This window comes from Adelges cooleyi, unplaced genomic scaffold, assembly GCF_023614345.1.
Source record: "Adelges cooleyi isolate 19-005CV unplaced genomic scaffold, UGA_ACOO_1.1 ACOO_flye_CR_arks_rails_tigmint_CR_PRNA_376, whole genome shotgun sequence".
In the NCBI taxonomy this organism is placed as follows: Eukaryota; Metazoa; Arthropoda; class Insecta; order Hemiptera; family Adelgidae; genus Adelges; species Adelges cooleyi.
The window spans coordinates 5,429,739-5,448,284 of NW_026096053.1; the positions used below are offsets into that span (position 1 = coordinate 5,429,739).

At 29.9% G+C, this 18,546-nt stretch overlaps 1 protein-coding gene across 1 annotated transcript; it reads left to right on the forward strand.

Moving 5' to 3' along the window:
• Positions 1-34: 34 nt before the first annotated feature.
• LOC126840894 (ras-like GTP-binding protein RhoL) lies at positions 35-16,817 on the forward strand. Its single transcript, XM_050576885.1, has 5 exons — positions 35-328; positions 12,026-12,200; positions 14,182-14,296; positions 15,405-15,522; positions 16,101-16,817. Exons 2-5 carry the CDS (start codon positions 12,034-12,036, stop codon positions 16,310-16,312), a joined length of 612 nt encoding a protein of 203 aa, XP_050432842.1. The 5' UTR covers positions 35-328; positions 12,026-12,033; the 3' UTR covers positions 16,313-16,817.
• Positions 16,818-18,546: the final 1,729 nt, after the last annotated feature.

Genomic DNA, 18,546 nt, shown 5'->3' on the forward strand with positions numbered 1-18,546 from the left:
TCAAGGGCGTGTGTGTGCCAGTAGTTGATCCGAAACGTTCCAATGAGTCAGTGCCGTTTTGTCACACAGTCGGGTTCTGTTCTACTACGTTTTTCTGTATAATAATTGTAATACTTTCGTCGGCAAATGAAAAATAATAGTGTACAAACTTTGCACGCAATTATGTCGTAGGAACAATACAATTTGCGATACGTTTTTATTATGCCGTGTTAGTGTACCATAAAAATTACACAGTTTTCGCGTTCGGTACGAATCTAAATTTCGCGATTAACCGCATAATCTATATTCGAGTGTCAAGAAAAAACGCCGTCAACAGTAGATTACAAAGGTACGTCAACTGCAATAATAATAAGTCTTTGTGTGTGTGTGTGTGTGTGCAGATAGTGTAGCAGATATTATTGAAATAACATAAAGTGAGTGTTTTTGCAGAGAAAAAAATAATAACATTGAATGGGTCGAGAATGAGTAAATATTTCTCAAAGAAAACCGCTTCAACCGAACCCGTGAGATATTTATAGATCACCTCTTATTATTATTATTATTAAAGCTCATTTCTAATATTGTTAAACGCCCGTTAATTATTACGTTGTTCTTATTATTAATATAAACGTTTTTTATTATGGATTTCTTTGAATCGACAAAAACAATAATTGATATTCCATCATATTATTGGTGTTATTATGCAAGTCGTTTCGAAATGACGACGTTAGGTAATAAATTACATTAATATAGGCAACGAAATATTATGCGTGGGTAGGTACCTGAAGTTTATACACGTGGATGACATTACCACTAAGCTCCGACTTTAAATAGAATAGTTTTGCTATCGAATGAGCCATAGAAATTGTATATTAAAATATGCATTATGTATTACATGACGATAAAAACGGAAAACAATTCCGAAAATAACAATTGAAGGAAATCACGCCAGAAACCCAATCTGGGCTAGTTGGGTTAGCAAAAAAATGTATTAACGTTATTTGTACTTATTTTATAGAACTTCGTATTTTTGTTTATATATATAAAAAAAAAATGTTAATATTTAATTAAAAAAAAAATACCCAAATTTACGAAAAATATGATAAACTAGAGGATACATTTTAAGTAATTTAAGTTATTAAGTAATTTCAAATAATATTTTTTTTAAATAAAATTCTATTTAATTTCATACGTTTTTACTGTTTGAAATAATTTGTCTTTCAATACTTACTTTATAGTCTTTATAGCTATAATACACGGTACACACTTACTTTTTAATTAGTAATTTAACATTTACTGAAGTACATTTTTATTTTAGTTTTTTTAATTTAAATTTGTTTTTATAAAAATTGTATTTAATATTTGAGCATTTGTATTTAATATTTATTATTAATTTATCATTAAAGCAAATATTATTGATTTTATTTTATTTGTTTCATTTAATCCAAATAAGGTCTTTGGTTGCGTCCAGTAACATTGTTTTTGTTCGTAAATCCTTCCAAAGCTACCAAAAACACTTTTTTTAAATTCTTAAATGAGTTTTAAATATGGTATTTGAAAGTTGTTTTCTGCTACATTCAGATCTAATTTCACAATATTGTTGTGACTCTTAGTCCTTTTTGTTTACGTAAAAGAAATTATGTAAATTCTAATGTCTACTTCAAACCGTGAAAAATGGGTTTTAGTTCTAAAAATTAAAAATATTGTTTATAATATTACATTAAATTTTTTTTTTAGTCATAACCTACTTAGGAATACTAGTACTTAATTTCTTTTGTATTTAATATTTGCAACTTTATGAGATAATTAAGATAATTGTTAATTAATCGATTTTTGTGGTATGCTATTTCATCTGTTGTTCATTAATATGTACGGTTATAAGTAACAAATGTCTGCTTGAAAACCGTTTAGTAATCATCTTAAGTCGTCGTCATAGGGGTTGATCTTAGTATAAGTTTTATAAAAAAATATGTACTCTATTACCTTATTATTATAATATCATAATACCTTGAATGTATAAATTAATATTAGACTTATCATGCTAAAGTCACTGGAGCACACTAGGAGTCGTAAAAAGAAGCATTTTCTTTGCTCATTCTGTTTAGTTCAACCCGTCTTGTTACTGACTCAACATATACAATATGTTGTACCATTTATATTATGGCTGTCGGTTGTTTTTAAAATAGATTTGTAAGTATGCGACAACATAAGTTTCTGTCAGTTTTTATTATAAGTCGATTAGGGTAAATAGGATGCCACGTATACCACTTTTTAAAGGGCTACGTAGAGGTACAGGTTCATAAAAATAAATTTTAAGTTAAAAAAATTACTATGTATATTTACTAGTATAGTAATCATGATTCTTGCTGAATTAAAATTTTTTTTTTTTACTCGTAGATTATCACAGCCTTCACTATAAGCGTTTTTTTTTACTTTACATATCATTAAAACGGAAATTTTTGCTTAGCTTCTTAAAAAATTGATGATAATTGTTTTTCGAGAATTTCAAAATTCAGGTAATTTGAGTTTCAAAAAAAATCTTTTTTTTAACGTCTTGGTATTAACCAAGAAATAATTTAAATTATAAAAAACTAAGGGAGAAAGCATGGTACATATGTCTTGACCGTTCTTTTGTCTATGTCATTTTTATACTATAAAGAGTATGTTCAAAGGCATTTATAGAATGCTAACTTGTTTCTGCACGAAAAATAACTGCATGTGTGGCATCCTCTCAAGCTAATAAACACGCCACTTGATGACGCCAATAAATAAATGATAACGACTAAGCACAGTAAGAAGTTATTCATTGGGCTTGAATAAACTTAAAATCCACTATATTAGTCTCAAATAGACGCATTTTACTTTATTTATTCATATTGCAGTTCGTAACTAGCAAATTAAATAATATTATTCGTATAACATAATTATTTAAATAAATAATTTTATTATATAAGTAATATAGATTAACAAATACAATTATTATTTTATTCTAATAAAACTTGTTCAACATTGAGGTTAGGTTTATTTAGGTTCGATAAATCAAGATCAATATGGTAAACATTTTTATTTTATTGTGTCATTATATTAACAAAACCTGTTTTTTTTAAAGGAAAATATTTTATGTATGCGTAATTGAATCAAATTAATATTATTAACTTATAAGTTGTTCTACAGTCTAAACAAATGTAATTAATGTTTTAAAATAGTACTAAGTAGTAATAAGTAAACTTTGGTATTTTTGAACTGTTGACCGGAGACAAATATTAATATTACAGAAGATACTAAATAACAGAGTAAAAAAGTGCCAAGACTTAACCGAACCGATTAACCTCAGAATCTAAACCAATTTAACTAAACTAAGTCTAAACAAACTAGACATAGCTTAAACTAAACAAACCAAATTGAACCTAACCTTCTGATAGTACATTTCTAACTAGATTTAGAATGAAGACATTTTGTAGATTAGGCTAACATTTTTTTTTTTTTTAAGAGGGCGTCGCACCGCCTTTTTTTAAGGAGTAAAGTATAGGCAATTTTTTACAAAATCTTAATTTAAAGGTTAAACTGTGATGTGTAATAATTATTAGTTCAATAACTAGGACTCTATTTTGGTAGTTAATTTATTTTTTGGACTATCACAGCATCCCTGAAAGCGATTTAAAAATGTTTTTTCATCTCAACTTGTTTAAGCAGACTGAAAATAACTCGCTTAATTTTGGATTTAGAGTAAAAGCACCTATTATAAAATTAAAAGAAAACAATATTTCGGAGGGCAAGAACGTTTTTTCGTTATTCTAAGTATAACGCTCATTACATAGTTTAGAAATAACGACTATTTTAACATTTTTAAATGACTGTAATTTTCAAAAAAATGAATTTTTTTAAAAAAACGCACCGTCTTGCCCTCCGGAGTATTGTTTTCTTTTTATTTTATAATGGGTGCTTTTACTCTAAAATAGAAATTAAGCGAGTTATTTTCAGTCTGCTTAAACATGTTTTTACCACTGAAAATCACCGGTGCGACGCCCTCTTAAGGAAATTTGATTTACTACGACAACTGTTCTAGTTCTGTGGCTTAAATATAAGCTGGAAATTGTCATTTGGTACAGGTGTTGAAGTAAATACAAGATGAATTACAGTTTATTTTTTATTTTATTTACACACAAACGTAAACAAAGTTGGCGTGCTGCCTTTACTAATTATGGCATACCAACTCTTGACACAGAATACTTTTAATGCAATTTGTGTTAATACATGTATTAACAAATCGTTTTTAGTATAACAAATTAGTGTTAAAATAAAGTACTAACAGTAATAATAATTGATTATAATGTAAACATTGCAAGTTCATACACAAAATACAAACAAATAAAAAATATGTAAACAAACGTGAAAGACTTCCGAAAAAAAAAACTAAAGCATAATAATAATAACACTTCTGTTACTTAACATTTCTCGTTCGATTATATTATTTTCTATTGGCTTAAGTATAGTGTTTAAGTTTTCCAATTATTAATACTGTATAGGTAGGCTACCGGTATGATCATTATTTATTTTAATTTTAAAACAGTCAACACATTGCCGTTGCGGTTATTTTTCTAGCATATTGTTAATTACCTTAATAAAAACAGTCTAAAAAAACATTATTTTTAATAATTTATTTATACTATATTTTATTGCGAGTAAATTGCTATTTTGATATTTTAGTTACCTCCGACAAGTACTAGTGATCAGCATACACTAATATACAAACCAACACTAATGGGGGCTTGTTGGAATTCGATTGAAGTCACCCAAACGATTAGTCATCAGAGGTTTTCACTTTTGCAGTTTAGTAACTTCTTTATTAACAACTACTACCTACTGCCACTAGCTGAACCAGCTGTTTGTTTTGACCTGATGAATGCGAGCGATCGAACAAGGAGGTTTCAGGAATTTAAAAATCACAAATTAATTACTCACGAGTTTACCTACAAAATGTTTGGAACGTTGTGCAGGATGTAAACACAATAATATGATGTTCGATGACGCATACTATTGATGGATATGTTATGAAGTTATGTAGTAACCTAACCGGTAACGCTTTTGTTTAATGCGTTCTATGGGAATGTACTTGTAATTTCACAATATTTAATTACATTTTCAAAGATTTAAGACAATTTTAACGTAGGTTTTTTCACAGCTCACGAATAATGCAATTTTTTTTATAAAATTTAGTTTTTAAAACTAGTACCAGTTTAATAAACTAAATTTCGTAAAAAATTACATTATTTATGAGCTGAGAACTAACTTATAATCTAAACCACACGGTATTGCCCCTACTTCCCAAACGATCATAGTATAATAATTATAAAAATTAATTTTTGTTGACATTCAAATATCGTAGAACGTTGTTTACATCATTTAAACTACTAGAACTACTAGAACCAGCTTTTGAAGCATCATCATGGTGAATAACTATACGATTTGATCCAATACCGTTATGTCCTACTGAACTATTAATACAAATCGATCTTACCGTGAAACCATAAGTGAGAAGATGAATATTTTCAAACTAAAAATGTTTATAAATGTAAAATTGCTTTCGGTTAATAATAAAAATATATCTGTTGTGCTCTGTGATGCTCTGGATTTACCCCGTCTTCCCCTAATAATGTAGTATTTTTGAATATTAAAAACAAATTGTTTTTTCCGAATGTAATATTTTAAAACAAAAATGTAATTTCAACTTTACTCCAATAATTATTATGATTTGGAATTTTTTCAATAAATACTTCAAATTCACAATAAATCATGTCTTTTTGAGTGATTTGCCGCCCCCCAGTCGAGAGCTGTGTGGAGCTTCTCGATTTTTTTCCATCAAAGTTGAACAAATTGTTTTTTAACTATGGAATTTCCAACAGTCGCTGGTGTACAGCTTCTGTTTGCGTGTGTACCGTGTATATAGGTAGATTTTGTGAAAATAATATATTCATGAGTAACTGTTAAACTTCCACAGATCAATAGTGGACCAGAGTCGAGAATACGTTATCAAAATGAACTGGGGTTTTTTTTTCGTTCGTTTTCGTATTCATCGGATGCTTTGGCAGCTGCTAGACCACCGTTAGTTTGGTTATTTCTCTTTATAATACATATAGTATATTTATATGTTATTTAAAACATACATATTATTGCATGCGTTCAGTGATATTATTAACATCTTTTTAGGAATGATTTCCTTTATGTTTTTTATGGAAATAACATTATCTCTGTTTCCTGTTTTGAAGTATAAATGCTATACATACGCCGCATCCACTTTGCAGTTTAACGAACTGTAAATTATTATATTGCCTGTTTGACATATTAAAATACTTGCCCATTTTGTGTAATTAATACAAAATAATTATAATAGTCTGTACTCTGCCCAGGTGTATTGATCACATTGTGTATCTTGTCGACTCGTTGAATGTAACATAATATTGTTAATAATTTAAGTAGTAATAAAAAGAAGGAATATATAGTAAGTAATTATTTGTAGGTCCAATGCGAACTTATTATATTTATATAGGACTAATGTGGGTTGAAATTTAAATGGATTACACATGTTATAAGATTATAAAATCCGAAATTTGGATTGAATTTAAAAGGCATAACAGTTATCACACGTCTGACTTTATACCGTGATGATTTTTTTATTTATAGATTCAAATTGTATGTGTCTATATAGAATGCTTATGGTCATTAACCTTCTCTGTTCTTTGATTTGTCGTTTGTATTATAAAGCACTGTATGCCGTTTTACATAATAATTTTCCGTTCTAATGGCAAGTCGTTTTTGTTTTAGATTGATTGTATATTGAATTATTTGTGCCTGCGAATGAGTTGATTTTCCAACTGCTGTATCATCGACTATTTCTCCTTTGGCTACTAGTTTTTCCACCGACCATTGTTTGGCCTCGTTAAATGTTCACTGTTGTATACTTCATATTACGATTACTACTCGGTATACATGAAAAAAACTACTCTTAAATAATATATTATGTAATACGGATTAGCTAAAATGAAAATAACTCGGGAGACTCCCACGAGGGTACCTAGAAAACGTTATACTATTACTGGGTTAATTTCCATAATGCTCTTATATGGTATAATAGATTTATTGAATATTTTATATTGATAATAATAATAAGAAAACCCCATAATCTCCTTAAGCTTTCGAACGACTAAAAACCCATGAACGGCAGTAACTGGCGGAATTGAACGAGCGCGTGTCCGTTTACTGCGTTTATACACAAAACCAAAGACTTTTATAAACTAACATTCATAACGCGTAGCAGTTATATTAATAATATTGGGTTTGTCGAAGAACGCCATAGCTTACTGTGCTTGTATACAGTTACACAGCATGATTTATACATATTTATTAGATTTATTTATCGTGACTAGTTATTATATTTTTATCGGTTTATTTAACCGAGTCAGATAGATCCGCGTGCCGCCTCGACACGTCGCCTTCGGAAAACAAAAATGATAAAAATATGCAAAATGTATAATAAAGATAATAATACAGTATGGTACGTAGAACACTCGACAGCAGCGGTGATTTGACTATATTTAATCGTGGCGACGCATGGGGAAGTTTACCTACACGTTTTCTGCCACCATTTTGACAAAAAAAAAATCGTTATTTCCACGTTTAATATATGAATAAGTAAAATAAATCGAGAATAGAGGAAAGTTAACGCCCAACGGTCGTGCACGGCTTTGCTGTTGGACGAGTTGGATGCTTTTTCGTTTGGTGTTTTTTTTAACTTGTATATTTTACTACGTCTATGCTACACAAATTGTATAAAAAGAAATTGTACACAATGGACAAAAAACCATTAACTGTTTATGTACTGTATATGCTATAAAATTAAATATTTATCGTAATTAAAGTGTTAATTAACGGCGGGACTGGTACTGGTAGCTCAACCTTGAGGAGTCGTTATTAGTGTGGAATATAAACTCGTTTACTGCGACGTAGTTTTTATTTAAAATCGAACGTAAAAATACTTATCTAAAACTCTTACCAGCTTTTTCCTAGCCACCATATTAATTAAATCCACCAAAACACAAATGTCTGTCACCGATGGATTAAAAAAAAAAGGATTGATTCTTCGAGCTCAATTGAACTAGTCCAACACATTCAAAACAGCAACTGAAAACTAACAAGAAGCCGCAGTATATGATCAGAATTATTAATGGAATATTCCATCATTCAATGGGAAAAATAAATGTCATCAAAGATATTTACCTAGTCAAAGAAGACAGTTTTAAATCAATTACGCTTGTCAGTTATGATTGCAAAATTACTGAAATTTCAACGTAACGAATAACAAATAGAAGCTAATAAAAAATTATGTCATCCTAAGTCAAAGAACGAATACGAACCAAAAGATAAATACTATAGCCTTCGTTCGGTGATACTCGGATATAGATCCATTGTGTTCTTCTTAATATTAAAGAACAATACTTATCACAACGCATCAAACTCTAGGATTGTCCTAAATGCGTCGTTAAATTATCACAAAACTACATTTCTTATATCTGGAACGAATTCCTTTAAAGAATTCAAGTGAAACCGAAGAATAGAACCATTTACATTTCTTAAAACATCCTATGATAATTTTGAACTGTATGGTAAGTGGATTTACAACAAAATAGTTTAAAGTATAACATTGTGGACATAAAAAAATGGAGACATTATATGAGTTTGTATAAGTCATACAAGATAATGGAGGCGTTAAAATTGTTTCGACAACAATAAAGTGTATTTGAATGGGCTGAAAAGAGGTAACGCGCAACAGGAATGATTGTATATAAAACGGTTGTGGGCCAACAATGACGTACGGGAGCAATGAGGGCATTGAATTAAAGTTAGCAATAATAAACCCAAAACCATAAACACCCAGCGGGTTACGCTAAGCCTAGCAATAGTTAGGGACTTACTTGAAAAGTTCTGGGGGTTTATACTTTCTAAAATAAACTAAACTGGGTTTTGGAATTTTTTTTTTAATGTATTGAATTAGAGAGATCAATGTAAGTGTGGTGTTGCCTAAGATTGATTGATTGAATCGGGAATAAGTGTTTATAAGCGGTTGTTTAGGATTTGTGCTAATAACAGGAAAAAAGAAAGAGAATATGCAGTCAAAAAGTTGTTGGGGCGTGTTAAAGAAATCAAGAGAAATGAAAGAGTGGGTAAATGTTTCGTGGGGTAAACTTTTTGCCAATTTGGGGACACTACTGAGGCAAGTTTAATTATGGGTTCAACCTGAGATTTCAAAAAAAAGTAGATATCCGCTGTTATGCGAGAGAATGGAGGAATTGAAGAAGAACTGGCAACATTTGGTGTTGTGTGACAGAAAATGGAAATGTACGGAAATGAATGTTAGACATTGTCCATTAAGCAGTCGAGAGACAATCCAGATGGTATTGGCATGTTAAACGAAGAAAATTAAAACGGTAAATAAATAATAGTGACGAATAAAGAATTGCGAAAAGTAAGGATTTAGACTTTGGTATTCTGACCCCATTAGTTTGGGTTAAGGCGATGCAGAAGAATTACATTTTTATTCTAAACGTAACTGATGAGAGTAATGACCGTCAAAGAAGAAAAAAAATGTTTATAACTTTTGTCTCCTACATTAAACAATGTCTAATTAAAACGCTCTGATCAGAAGAGCAGCTGCTGGTTTTCGTTGTTTAACAGAAGGTGACGCAACACCAGTTAAGTCGACTGATAGGGGCCAATTACCTTTAATTGGCGTAGTGAGATGTCGGTGCTGTGACCTGTAGATCTTCGCGAATGATCAACAAACACCACCGACCGACAACCACACCCATTAAATAATTTCTCATTATCGTGTTATTTTATTATTATTAGTCATCATCGTATTATATATTATGTATCCGAAAAGTAATTCTATATAATATATTTATGATTTACATTTCACAATGAAGTATTGTTCATCGGTTAAAATTAGAATATAATCGAAACGAATTCGACAATTTATAAAATATGGTAATTTTTATAGATCATATCGGCGTATCATCCGATTTGTTATTATTATTTTTTTTTTTTTAGTAGCATCACTTTTTAAGATTTATATTATACAATCATTAATTTTCAATGGGCCCGTTGACATTTGTCATAAACTTATATGAATAATAATAATATCTGTTACAAGAGATAATTTTAACAAAATATCTCTATACATCATATTCAAATGGAGATATGAAATTGACGTTTGTGGTGTCTACGCGGGAAAATAATAATTATTAATTGCAGACCGGTAAAATATAAACGTTTATAACTTTTAAGCCCCCACAGAGGAGATGTCAAATTTTATAACAAAAATAAATCTTATTGAAATCCGGTCGGTCGACACCTTGGAAATAGACTTAAATTTTATTTGCCTAAAACGGGGCTCATTCCGTTCGCCAAATTATTTTTTTAACAACGACAAAACTATATTATCGTAGTCGAGCGAAGTCCGAAAATGTTGACGATTTTGTCCAACTCTAAAACCTGAATGCTGTTGTTGTATTATGATTATTATTATAACACTGTTGACGTTTCGGTTTATTTTCGAAACTATACCTTAGCTGTCTGCTGTTGTCTTGTCTCACAGTGCTGGGCGACACGTTTTGTACAATGGCTTGGCATATTTTAATGACCACCACAGGACACAACGCCCGCGATCGGTGTTCAATATTCATGACATGTGCTGTCACCGGTATATTATGAGGCGCACCGGGTGTGATTAATATTGATCTCTCGGTGTGTGCCCTCTCACTCCTTCCACCCCCCCCCCCCACAAGTTGGGGTCGTGGATAGTAGTATTACGCCATCTCTATAAAGTACTCGTATTAAATGGGATAGTTGCTGTCCCTTAATCACGTAGTTACACACCAGACCGGAATATTAAAACGTTAAAACGGACAGCGCGCGGTGTTTACATGTATTTTTTCTCGCTTTCAACGGCTAAAATATCATCATATAGGAGGTATATTATATATAATTTTTTTTTTAACGGAAGCGCTGGGAAACGTGTTCTCATATTACGCGCACTTACGCTTAAGCGGAAACGCATTTATTTTTATTTATTTTGTTTGGTGTGTTGGTGCAGTGGGAAGATAGATAGGGGTGGTTATGTGGGGTTACTTCCTCAACCGCGGTTAAGATGGCTCGGTTGTACGTATGAGAACAAATGTATAAATTGGCAAACTGGTTAGACTACCACCTTCGACTGTTGAATGTATTGAAATTGAAATCGGAATCGGAATTTACATATTTTTTTCGACTCCCCCCCAAAAAAAACCTTAACAGTTAACACTAAGAAAAGTTATGAATTCAACAAACAAACAAATCTTTCAGAAAAAAATATCTTATACCGTTTGTATAAAAAAAATTCGATGTACCTTACGCACTGCACGTCGAAAATATTATAGAACTGAGCTTTTTCACAACTTAACCTAACCTAACGTGTTATGTACAAAATCTGAGACCCGGGATCTTGTTATTCAGCCAAGTAAACGATATCAACCCTATTAAAAAAAAAACTGTAATTTTAATTTATTGTTCCAAAATCTTGCTTGCGTTTGTGAATATTTTGCAATAGATATTCCTACTTTTTTTTATATGTCGTGTATTATAGTACACTGAGTGCTGCGATCGCGATGTGATGGAGATTGTAGATTATATTTATAAATAATATACTATATTTCATTGTATGTGGGGCAGACCTCGTACCAAATTGTTTCTCGTATGGTGTACAACAGGATCATATTCACCGGAAACCGGTGGCGACAGGGATGAGTAGGGCTATATTATAGAGGAGGGAAAAATATTATTTTCCCGAAACACCGGGAACAGCTGAAGGGATGGATGCTGCGGCGGTAGCGTATCCTCTTTTTGTGTGCCCTTTTGATATATTATTATGTATAACATGCTGCTCGTCTTGGTTTTTATTTTTACATCCGACCAAATGTTTTTAACGTGCCTTTTCTCTCTTTTACCATTGCAGGTGCAACCATGGGACATGTTGAAAACCAGCACAAAACTGATCGGAAACCGTCAACTAGGCGGAACACGGTGATGCCTCTTAAGATAACGGCAGTTGGGGATGGAATGGTCGGCAAGACGTGTATGCTCATCACTTACACGACTCAAGAGTTTCCCGCCGAATACGTTCCTACCGTGTAAGCTCATCGTGCACACATTTAACTTTACACATTTTAGTGAAATATTATTTTATGTACCTGTCGAACACAGATATGTTTAAAAGTTATGAACATATCATTGTAATCAGTTAATGGTGTTGTTATTATGATTTTTGTATAAAGTTAAATACCGAAGAGGCTGTGTATACAATATATAAAATGATTAGTTCAACGACTCGATGCGTATTAGAAAAGTTTAATATTTCATATAAAAAAAAAACAATGTTCGTATAAATAAACACTTAATTTTACATTACGAGCGATTACAATATATTACACAAAAACCGGTTTACATACAAAATACGTGCACGCGCGTGCAGCGCCCTTCTTCCTAATCGCTCCCATGTAGTACTTACATTTACAAAAAAGAGCGAACATTGAGTATAGTATGGCATTAAGGCCGTGACCTGCGGGCTAAGCATCTGGCGCCAAATCCATGATACCGACACCTGTACAGAAGACGGTAACAGTGTTAAATTACAAACTCTATGGTGGGAACATTTTGCTGGCACTGATTTCCATTGCACTGAGACTTAAACAATATGTCTTCATTAAATCCACCAAACTCCTACCAGGATTATTTTTCAAGGGGGCACGGCAGGGTAGCGGCTCATGGCACTATTAGTCGACCCACCTCAACACCTCATAATTTTGTTCAACGATTTGTTTTTACTGATTTGAAAATGTTTAAATTCCGTTTTAAACTGAATCGTCACTTTATAATAATTAAAGGAATAATACATACATTATTTGTTTACTAAACGACTAAACTTCAACTAGGTAAACAAGGAAATTTGTCCAGCATAAAAAAACAATAAAATACAGTTAACTACCAAACAAATATGTATATTTTTACAAAAATAATTATTATTATTGGTCAATACTAAAACGTTAACTGGTCGAACCGAACGACGAGTACCAACAGGATATAATATTTTCACGATAATTTTATTACTGTATATATTGTATCTGGTGTAAATTTTGAAATGTTGTTGCCATAACAACACTAGTGCGGAGTGACATGCGTTGAAAGGCAATATACAAATCATATCCGTCAAAAGCAATATTATTATAAATATTATCATTATTCACCTATCTATATTATGAATGTGATGGAAAACGATGCGATAGTCACTTTATTAATATCATTTTGGGTGTAATCATATTAGTAACAAATTATAATCGCACAATACAATATCATAAAACAACATCCTGCTCTATTGCCCACGTTTTTACATATTATTATACAAATGAATGTTATAACAATTTTTTTATTTGAAACGTCACACTATTAATGGTATTTGATTGTAAATGCTAAAGTCCGTTAAACGAATATGAAGAAAAAAAACAGTGACCCGAAATAAATTATTGAATAACACAAAGAAAAAAAATGTTTATTAATATTAGGTGTGTTGTCTTTCAACAACACTTTGGACTCTCCCTACAAACGATACAAATCTTGATACCATTATTATATTATTTGAAATCACGAATAAAATAAAAATAAAGTTTCTGTTAAAATGATAAAAAATCAATTAAAAACGAATAATTGAAGTGAAAATTATCTACAAATTACATTTTCATTATTATTCGAAAAAAAAATACATTAATAATTTTCTAATAAAATAGTCGAGTGCATTTTTTTAAAAATTATTATTAAAACTCATCCGTATGAATAAATATTTAATTTGTTTTTTAATGTTATGGATATATATTTTAAACGTTTGTTACTAATATTTGGTTTTTGGTCAAAATATGTTTACAATTTTAAAAAATACCCGGTACCGTAAATATTATTATAAAAATTGTAATTTTAAAATATATTTTTGCTGTGTGACATGCAGTGAAGGAACTTGTTTATACAACTTGTAAATGTGTTTTTTCGTATACATATAAAGAAAACATTGGATTTTTTTGTACTGGAAAGACGGTTTTGTTTTATGTTTGCATTTTTTTTCAGGTTTGACAATTATGCGGCCAATATCGAAGTAGAAGGACAGATATACAATATGTGCCTGTGGGATACGGCCGGCCAAGAAGATTATGAACGACTTAGGCCTCTGTCCTATCCAAAAGTGAGTCTTTCCATCAAAATAAACCATAAATAATAGATTTATATAAAACAAAAATATATTTTATTAAAAAATAAATAGTTATCTTAAATTAGTTTTCTATATGTATCTTTAATAATTAAAAAATGGCATATTTTATTTATTACTGTTGAAACATGTGGATATGTTTAATTTTTGTATAGTAGCCATTTTGAATATGCCGACTAATTTTAAGGTGAAAAATATTAAAATTGTCTAGTTATAAAACTTTTCAAGTGATTTTTCTCCAAGTTACGAGGAAAGTTTGATAAAACATGGCTTTTGTAGAAGTAATTTTCTGATTTATCTATTAGATGGATTTCAATGTGTTTTTTTGGTTTTTTGTAAAGCTTATTGTTTTCTCTATGGGGGTTAAAGGTCTGATTTTTTACTTAGCTATTAGGAAATTAGTTACACTTATTAGAAATAACTATAAAAAAGTAAAAATATAAACGCTTTTGGTAAAATGGTGAAAACAAAAATAAAAATTCGACCTTTTAGCCTCCTAAAGACGATGTTAAACTATATCAAAATAACTTTGTTTTTTAAATCGGTTCTTAGGCTTCTGGGGTCATATTTAACAAACGGGTACAAATAAAATACATTTTTTTAAAATATTTTAATACCTAATTGGTCTTTTTTGTATTAATTGCTTTTGTAATTATAATAATTGGTTATTGTTGTGTTTTATTTACTCTCGTAGCGCATTATTATTTTCAAAAAATTAAAAGTTTTTAATTAAAATAAAGAAGGGGACCGATGAACGATTGGGCGCAGGCCTGTCTACGTTTTATAGGTAGCAGTTAATGGTGATGGAACCTAACCCAATCAACTTGCAACTAGTAAAATATTTACTCGAGCAAATGCCGAAAGTTTTAACTTAAATTGTGGTTACGGCGGATAGTCATTTTCCGAGGTAAATAAAACTATCGACTCAACCTCAAACAAACTGCCCAACTTCGATTAAAACAGAAACGAATTTTGTATACAGTGTGCATGTAATAGCTTTTGACGAACAAGCAATCCATTAGGACTTGTACAGAATTATTGTTTATACCAAACGTATAACTTTTGTTGTGTTTTTTTTTTGCAGACTAATTGTTTTCTATTATGTTATTCGGTCGGTAGCCGGAGTTCGTTTGAGAACATTGCCAGCAAGTGGTATCCGGAAATTCAACACCACTGTCCGAAAGTACCTGTGATATTGATTGGTAAGACCTGACTAATTCTATATTGTATATATATGTATATATATATATATATATATATATATATATATGTGTGTGTATAGCTGTCAGTTAAAACGCGTTTTTTATTTCCAAATGCCCGTCACAGAAGTAGGATAATACACATTATTATTTTTATAATATTTCTTTGAAAAAAATTATTTTTATAATAAACTAATTATACGTTTTTATTTTAACCATTTATTAATACAATTAAAGCGACCAATTATAACACGTACATTTTTAGGGGGTCACATGTAGACATTTGTTCATAAAATACATTTTTTTCTAAAATGTACATAATATTTGGAGATAGAGTTCATTAGTATTTTTTATTTGTTTTTTTTCTTTCGTTAAATCATCACAGCCTGCGCGGAAAAAAGTCTCACGCATTCGCCCTATTAAACCCAATTTAAATGTCAAAAATTAAGATAAATCATTTTTATAGCTTATTTAAAAATTGGGAGCTCAAATTAAAAATTTAAAAATTCAGTTCATCGTCATTTGAATTTCAAAAGAAAAATTAAGTTAAAATTTTTTTTTAATTGTGGTTTTTTTTTCAGGCACGAAAACCGATCTGAGGCAAAGCCAAGTCGATTGTGTAAGTGTCGACGAGGCGAAAAAGATGAAAAGAAGAATCGGAGCGGTCAAGTATCTAGAATGTTCTGCATTGTCCAACGAAGGGTTGGAAAACATTTTCCTAGCGGCCATCCGAGCGGCCATCAAGATACAAAAAAAAAAGAAACCGGTTTTCTTTAACTATTGTTGGAAATGAGGACAAGATACCAGATGTTTTATGTTTATATTCTCTAAGAAACAGAAACCCAAAATATGTTACTTTTTTTTATTGTGGGGGGTGTTTTTCATAGTTATCAAACCTGACAAACCGTTGTAACTCATGTACCTACTATAGTGTTTATAATGTAAAGTTACTAATAATATTGTTTACAAAAAAAAACTGTGCCATCGACTGTAATATTATATGTTATTTTTAACTAATTAAGCTATTGTTTGAAAAAAAAAGGATATTCACAATAGTTCTAAGACTTTGTTAACTATTTACGTATAGACGAACATTTCTAGCAAATAATATTTATTGGCGTGTATTTTTTTTTTTAGTGTTTAAAAATCATTATACCTACTTGTTTGTAAAGAAAAATATATTATTATAAATTATCAAAATAAATATTTATGTTTAATTCGAGGCTTCGACTTTTGCAACAAGCACTGGTCGATACGTGTGTTATAATAATTATTATGATTGCTTGTGTTATTTTACAATAAAGATAACTAAAAAATGTAAAAATTATTTTTTGTTTTTTACTTTTTAATAATATTTATTTTGAACAGTCTTATAGTTAGATTAATAAATACAATCTAACGTAATTTTTTGTTATTAAAAATTAACAGTAATAAACGTTGTTTTTGTTAGAACTTTTTATATTATTAAAGTATTCTCAATTTTATTATTTTGTTTACTAAAGACCTATGTTAAAAAAAAAAATACTTTTTTGTTAAAAATCATTTTTTGTCAAACAGTTTTATATAATTAACAAATTAATATTATCTATGTAGAAACGGTTTGGGAGAATGGTTGTAATAAAATTATTGCTCAACTCTTTTTAATAAGTATACCAATTGTTTTAATAGAATTAATTCGAATTATATGAAAATTATCATTTTTGAAGGTCTGTCGAAGTTATAACATTTTTTTTAATTTCAAGAATATTACACAAATGCTAATTACAAACTTTTTTCTTAGAGATTATTCTAGGCTATATTTGAAAAATTAAAAAATGATATCTTTAATCTGAATAATTAATTATTATTATTTTAATTTGTAATTATTTTATCAAATTTGTTGGACGACTACATTTATTATAATATGCGAATAGTACAAAAAAAACTAATAATCCCTTTTTTTCTTAGTATTTAAAAATTTTTAATATTATTTTGATAAAAACTAGGCTTTGGGTTTCGTCCTACTCCTTCAAAAATTAATTTTAAAACATATTTACTTTAACAGAAAACAATAAGATCTTTCTATAAAAAAGTTTAAAAAATGTAAAGGCACAGTAATAAAATTAAGAATCAACAAATTATTCTAATTAAATGTTTTGAGGGGCCATTTAAGTAAAATAAAAAATATCCAAATCCCCAAAATGTTGTCTAAGACACCGAGAAAAAATTTATATTTTTTGAAATATTGTTAAACTTTTAAAGAAATATAAAAAAGTTAAATATACTCGTACATAATGTTATAACTAAGTATGATTTTAGACTTTAAATATGAAAACGATCATGTACTTGCCAATTAGTGAATATTTAATGCAATTGTTGATAACATTTAACCAATATTTGATTACTTTTTTCCATTTATACGTTTGTACGTTTCCATTTGATTTTTAAAAGTTACCCCCCGAAAACCACCCTTTAAAATATTATTTTAACTCGAACGTGAAAAACTGTTTTTTAATTGATTTTATTTGAAAATTGTTTTGCTATAGTCATTTTTCCATAGTTTGACTGTTTCTGTAACATGAAATTATACATGAATCACTACTTTCAGATAGGGTTCATAAAACCACATTTTACAGGAAGCACAAAAAAACAGCTAAGGCCAGACTGGGTAAGAGCTAAGTATAAAAATGAGCAAACGACATTATTATTCCTACTCTCACGAGAACATTTTTCAAAATAAATATACGTGCTTGTTGTATTGATTTAATTATCACCTTTCTGCCACCGATTTATTTTAGTTGCGTTTATAACGTAATAAAAAAAAAAGATACAGGTAGGTATTATGGTTCTCATAAAATAGAGTACCTAACAGAAATAATTCAATTTCATTACCAAATCGGACTTGTCATAGTATAGTGTGTGTGTGTGTGTTTACTGTGTATGTACTACTAGATTGAAGTCATCGGCGGGGGGGGGGGGTGGTTGCAATATGGGCAGCTGTTGTAGTAGTGGCTAGTATTAATCGGTATAGTATAGGTGGCTGTATGG

Bases quoted from the DNA above. Each gene is read 5' to 3' on its own strand.
- LOC126840894 (XM_050576885.1), top strand. From the start codon at position 12,034: ATGGGACATGTTGAAAACCAGCACAAAACTGATCGGAAACCGTCAACT. The intron at 12,201-14,181 runs GTAAGCTCATCG...ATTTTTTTTCAG, and splicing joins GCCGAATACGTTCCTACCGT to GTTTGACAATTATGCGGCCA. The intron at 15,523-16,100 runs GTAAGACCTGAC...TTTTTTTTTCAG, and splicing joins AGTACCTGTGATATTGATTG to GCACGAAAACCGATCTGAGG.